The sequence below is a fragment of the Microcaecilia unicolor genome, chromosome 4 (assembly GCF_901765095.1).
Source record: "Microcaecilia unicolor chromosome 4, aMicUni1.1, whole genome shotgun sequence".
Classification (NCBI taxonomy): domain Eukaryota; kingdom Metazoa; phylum Chordata; class Amphibia; order Gymnophiona; family Siphonopidae; genus Microcaecilia; species Microcaecilia unicolor.
The window spans coordinates 346,616,530-346,623,404 of record NC_044034.1 but is presented as its reverse complement, the minus strand read 5'-3'; the positions used below and the strand labels follow the sequence as shown (position 1 = coordinate 346,623,404).

General features: G+C 39.2%; 1 protein-coding gene across 1 annotated transcript in view; it reads right to left on the bottom strand.

Annotated features, from left to right (window-relative positions):
• Window positions 1-1,242: 1,242 nt before the first annotated feature.
• The window catches only part of MORC3 (MORC family CW-type zinc finger 3), a 192,008-nt gene continuing 186,375 nt past the window's right edge, over window positions 1,243-6,875 (bottom strand). The window contains exon 17 of the mRNA XM_030202213.1: window positions 1,243-4,178. Coding sequence (XP_030058073.1) covers window positions 4,028-4,178 — 151 coding nt within the window. The 3' untranslated portion in view covers window positions 1,243-4,027. The remainder of the gene's footprint in view (window positions 4,179-6,875) is intronic.

Here is a 6,875-nt window from a genome sequence, read left to right as displayed (position 1 = left end):
ACCTATCCTAGGTACTCCACAGTCAGTTAGCTTTTTACAATATCCAAAATGATTATGTGTGAGATAATTTGCATATCCTGGGTCTCTAACACATGCAGATTTACAGCATGCACATTTGTAGTAGACATTCCACATGATTCTCTTATGTCCTGTGCAAGTGTTATTTAGTTGTATTTCAACATGATAAATAAGTGAAAAACATGAATTTTCTTCAGGGTTGTCAGGCCAGTTAAATTCTTTTATATCTTATATAATATCAATATTAAATGCATGCAGTGCCAGGCTAAGGAAAGTTTTGCACCCTAAGCCAACTTGCTTCGGCATATCTCTCCCCCCCCCCCCCCCCCCACACACACAAAAACACATTGCTTCCATTCTCAGCATCCCCCATTCTCAGATGTGCCTGGCATCTCTCTCTTGCTTGCTCAGTCCAGTATCTCTCTCCTTCTCTCCCCCACCCTCCTAGTCTGGTCTCTCTCCATCTCCCTCTTCCACTGCAGACCTGTATACTTTACCTTGGTTGCTCTCACTGGCAGCAGAATGAATAGGCAGCTTTCGGCCCGCCCCTGCGTCTTCTATCTAACCGTCCAATATCCTCCGATGCAATTTCCTTTGAGTGGTATGTGGCAAAGGGAAGATGCAGGGGCAGGCTAAATGCCACCTGTTGGTCATGCTGCTGCTGACAGCAAAAAAATGTAAAATGTACAGGACCAAGGTGGAGGGAAAGATGCTTTACTCGTGGGGGGGGGGGGGGGGGGGGGGGTGGGGGGGTGGAGAGAGAAGGCATAACATTTAGACGAGGCACTGGTGATGATGTCACAGGCTGGGGATTTTGGCACTCTATGAGCCCGTGCCTCACCTAGTCCAATGATTAAGCCTGCACTGGCATGTATGCAAAATTGAACATATCGTAATTTTAGAAAAACACTCTTATGCTTCCATTTTGTGGAAGGGCAGATACACCCTTCATTCAATCTGAGAATAACTGAAACACTCGGGGTACCTGTGAATTTTCAAAATCTACTTTTCACTTCTAACATTGCTTAAGCTTCACTGTCTACAAGAACAGAGCATGCTTGCTTGCATTTTTACTGAAATTGCTTTAATACTACCAAAGCTAAATCTGAAGAACAGAGGGCCACCTGCAGACCCCAAATTATTGCTAGATATTCAAAGTAACCTTAGGAAATAGAAAATAAAACTGATAATAAACACAAAATATAAAAGTAAAGCTTATGGCAAATTTTAATTCTGTAAAATATGATTCTTAAAAAAAAATCTATGTACATTGTTACATTCATTCACAAGTCATTTCTGTTCTATAAAGGCCCCAATACACAATCTGACAGCATTATATATATTTATACATCTTCCCCAATAACTACTTAAATGAAGACTTATTAAAAATGTATTTCGGATACAAACAGCCAATGTTAACCTTATTAGCAATTCATATAAATTACTTTTTAAAAATTATTTGCACAGTTCACACAAAACTCCCATGATAGCAGCAAGTGTCACAACTGAGCCTGCAGGCTGGATCTGAATGGTTTTAGTAGCCAATGTCCAAAATGACATTGCATATGCTCAGAGTACAAAGCAGATGTCATCACAGATCATGTGATTCGTGACAGCACTGATATATACAGTGACTCTTAGAGGGCAGAGTAGCTTTAAAGGAGTTTTGAAATGTTAACACTGCACATGGTATGTTCTCAGTTTAACACACGTGGCTCAGACCATTCTGCTCTTCCTAAATAAATTATCCACTTACGGTAATACACCTGCAGAATGCATGGCCGAACACTTTTTATATAAATCCAAAACTGTTTCTTTGCCCGCCTCATTACTTTATTGTATTTATCCATATTTTCATTTCTAACGTAACATTTTGCAATATCTATCCCCTGAATACTCATTTACAATGACAAACTTTCTACAATTCTGACAGCAGAATGCTATATACAGATTGTTTTAGCAGCAGGACTCATCTCAAAAAACAGTAAAGAACCACTCCTTCCCACAAAAACTCATAGTTTGTCATCTTAAATTAAAAAGTATAAATCAGATATGTACATATGAAACAAGGGTTATGCTACTGGCAGTAATCCTCATGTTGGTCTGCATTATATAATTGTGTAGTTGTATTTTAAATGACCAACAATTTTATTATTTTACTTTCTCTAAGTGTTCCTTTCTCAGTTTGTAAATATCTGTAACAGGCAGCATGGGCTAAAGGTAATTACACAAATCAAGAGACTACAGAAAACAGAAGATATAAGGCTAAGCTGGGCTGTCAGATGACAGAAATAAATCTCAGTTCAGTCAACAGCATATATATATTTTTTTATGGATCACCTTATACACTTTCCAAATATACAGCGGCATTTTTTAATTAGCGCTTGCTTTTCAATGTAGTTTTCATATTCAACATCTTATATTCCCACCTTAACTTACCACAAAGGGTATGTATTGAAAACTTCATTCTATCGCCTCATATAGCACAATTGCTTTCCTGTAACAGGGTCCTTGGTAGACAGTAGGATAAATTAAGACAAATGGGTGAGGTCATCCTGATGGTACTGCCATGTGCTCCGAGTCTCTCACAAAAATCTCTTGTCTAAACTAAAGCTATCGTTATGTCAGCTCTCCAGGGAGGTGGGAAATACTGTCTATTTTATTTAGATTTAAATTGCTGTCTACAGAGAACTCATTTTAAAGGTAAGGAGCTTCTCTGTTAATATGCAGACAAGTGAGACACACAAGTGGGATACTCCAAGCTGCAAATCATACCTCAGAAATGACTAATAATGTCCATCAGTCTTTTCTAGTTTTGACTGAATTAATCCCCCTTTTGGGACAGGACAGAGGGAGTTAATTCAATGCTTCAACTAAACTATCTATGGTGTACTGACTGCCCAAAGGAATTGTTTTCTAGATATGTCACAGGAGTAATAAGAAAAGCATGAACATGACTTAAGTTACAGCTTTTCAAATTTCTTCCACCAAACAGCATGGATGTGCTAAGAAGGTAGGTGTTTCTTTAATTTGGTGATCTTTAACTGTCAAATGAATACAAATTCTCCTTAAAAAATTGAACAAAATCTCTTAAAGGATATAAAATACATTGTCCCTAAGTGAAAAATACAAACTGCAACAAGGCACCATACCTGTGGCTGTACAAAATGTCACCTTGAGCAGGGACTGCCTTTGCTACCCCCTCATTTCCCTTTCAAGCAAGCACACTTGCACACTGAATCAGGGGTGGGAGGCCCGACAGAACCCTCCCACCAACCCAGTTTAGTGCCCAGGGAGGTCACCTTTATTGCAAAGCCTGCTTATGTCATTTGTTTAAATAAATAAATACCTTTCATCATCAAACCAAGATGTCTGCTTTACTCAAAGGATAGTCTAAGTAGACAAAGATTTGAAACTATGATCTGTGAAATTCTTCACACGTCTATAAGCACCCAAACCTTGTAGATTTCTGTAGGAGTACAAAGTGTTGGAAAAGGCAGATGAAGAGAGCATCTATTTTTTAAAAATGTTATTTCTTTTGCTGACAAATATTTCATATCCGTAGATTCTTCTGTTGACTAGTTCTACTCATGACCAGGTTTTATTTTTTTTTCTCCTCTTCAAGGAGCAAACAAATTAAGTGGTACAATTACTACGATCTGCTGGTGAAATGTTGAGTCTGCTAGGAAATCAAAACAAAAGCCAATCATACAAATCAAACTGATTCCAGAAATACGATACCCAAGGTAATTATTTCTTATGATTTTATGTATGTGAATAGACTCTCAGCCATGTTAATTACATTAATGTACATTTAGATAATTACAATGAAATATGGATACAACGGAGGTAATATACATGTAAAAGCTAAGGTCTGTCCAATTAACTCCTAATTTCTCTCAACCCTTTGCCTTAAATCCAAAAGAAAACAGAGCTTAGACAAGCCTTGAAGATGTACTGTTAAGTTGGAAGATCAAACACGTTTTATAAATCATTCTGGTCCAAAATATTAAGCATTAGTTTCATACATTTTTTCTAGTAGATGTCCTAACATTTCATCGATGGCATCAGAATCATAATTCACTTGCTTTAAATCTAGATCGAGCATCATAGTAGCCAGCAGCTGTCCCACATTAACTCGAAGAGACCTCAGCTTGATGCTGCAAAGACAAGTAACATTAGACTCATTAGACTTATAAAAACAAACAAACATATTCTATTATTATTACAAGGCAGCAGCTGTATGCTTTGTACTGCTCAGTGTTTCAAAAGTACACCAGATATGTATAGGTGGAGGAGTGGCCTAGTGGTTAGGGTGGTGGACTTTGGTCCTGAGGAACTGAGTTCGATTCCCGGCACAGGCAGCTCCTTGTGACTCTGGGCAAGTCACTTAACCCTCCATTGCCCCATGTAAGCCGCATTGAGCCTGCCATGAGTGGGAAAGCGCAGGGTACAAATGTAACAAAAATAAAATAGATACTATTGGAGATTCTACATGGAATGTTGCTAATTCCACTAGCCTCTCAGGTCTCCTCTCTTCAAAAAGATATATATGAAATATATATTAAAAAACAGAACGGACTTGTAATACTCCTCTCCTGAGAGGATTGTGTCTCGTTATTTCCCTTGGAGTACACATTCCATGTTACATCTTCTGAGGTTACAAAGACCCCTGAGGCAGGCCATTGGGCCGAAACACGGCCGTGTCGGGTCATTTTTATGTACATTGTTATTTTTTAATTTTTTATTTTTCAAGTGAATAAATATATAATTGTTGGTATCCTCATCCACTCTCCTCACTTTTTGTTTTATATCCCACGGTTTTGTGAGGGTTTTTACCTCCTTTTTTGTTTTTGCTATTCCACTAGCAACATAGCAGATGGAGATACAGTAAACCATTTCTTTCCCAGTGCCTTAGGCACTGGAATATCAAATGATACGGCTGAGCAAGTCCTGCCAGCATACTCTAGTCAAAAGCTCATTGGTAAATACGTAACTATAAACACACACTGGCTCAATCATGAGTGAAACCAAATCATCACTCCTGATTCACTTTTAAACTAGAAGGTAGAGAATTAATCAGACTGTATACCTGTGCCCCAGACCTCCATCCCGAATAGGGAGAAACCTCAAGTCCTCCCCTAAAGCTTAGTATTGAATACAAACTGGTACTCAACCACCCACCCAAAACAATTAGGCTTCCCAGATGGGTTCTGGAATAAGCTGACAAGAAGGGACCACAAAAGTGGAGGAACACTCAACCCCTACGTAAGAAACAATCAGGCAAACAGAGGAGTAGGGTAGGCTGGCTCTTTCCAAAAAACAAAAACACGTGAGACGTGTACGCAGTATGTATGATTTGTTATATATATCATTGTATTATGACCAGTTGTATTTATATGTATTCTATATATTTGGTGTTCCATTTTCACTTTTATTGCCTTTTATTATATGTTCATGTATGTTTTAAAATATTTTATAGACTCCTGAGGCAGACGCTTAGGCGTTGAAACACAGCAGTTGTCATGTTGTTTGATGACTTCTTAATAAACACCTAATACTGCATACACGTCTCCCTTGTTTGTTTTTTAAAGAGCCAGCCTACCCTAAGCCTTCTGGAATAAGCTGGCAGGATTAAAGGATAGAAAATTAGCAAGTATAAAATTCATGTTCTTACCATTCTGCCAGATCAGTCCAGACAAGTGGGATGTACCCATGCTCCATGAACTCAGGTGGGAGTAAACTAAGGCTGTCCTCAAGACCCCAACCCCAAAGACAGCATCTAAATTCTATTGTCTTGAAAATGTATGTTAAAAAGGTCATCCTACAAATATATTCCAAGGAAGACTAGTGTTCTGCCCTGGAAGCCACCTGAACTCTGGTGGAGTGAACTCTGAGACCTGCCTACCTTTGCTAATATGAACTGTCTCAATTACTTCCCTTTGGATACAGCTTCTCCTTTGTTATTCTTGAAGCAGAATTTTGCACTCTTTTGTTTTTCTTTATGTTGCACAATGCTTGGGTGTTCTTGGACTCCAGCATATTGTGGGGTTTTGCTTGTATAGGTGCTATCGGGTGAGCTGTTTTGAGATCTCTGTTGTGCCTTTGATCCACCTGCTGGTTACTGGGGTTTCATAGTTTTATAGTTTAGTGTTCTCTTAGCTCATATCATGTTTTTTGCCGTTTTTGTGGATTATGTGGTGGGTGAGTGAGTGAGATGCACTTTCTTCGTTTGACACCTCTCCTTATGCAGGGGAGGGTGGGGGGTGGGAAGGGGGTGGTTTTGGAGATGTTGGTGTGTGAGCTGGGAATGGATGATTGAAAGGAATGATATGGGGGGGGGGGGGGGGTAGTTGGATGTGTGGTTCATTTTGTGCTGTTCTTTTTTTTCACATTTCTCTAGATGTCTGACATATCACTAGTGCTGAATGCCAGGGGGCTGAATACCCCTGTGAAGCGGCAGCTCCTCTTTCAGGAGCTGCTTCAACTTCGGGTGGACCTTGCCCTCATGCAGGTGACGCATTTAAAGCCAGTTCATGAACATTTATGTCACCATCGTAGATATCCCAATCTATATTTTGCTTCCAATTGTGATAAAACTAAAATTCGGGGAGTCCTGGTGGCCTTCAATGACTCTAAACCCTGGCAAGTCTTGAAGGTTATCAGGGACAAAGGGGGACTTTTTTTTTTTTTTTTTTTAACTATTGGTCCTTTCTTTAGGGTGTCAGACTTATACTTTAGTGAACGTATATGGCCCTAATACTAATCATGATGAGCACTTCAGTCATTTGGATCAACTTATTTTGAAGTAGAGTGAGGGCTCCCTGTTGGTGGGGGGAGATTTTAACCACCTTGAA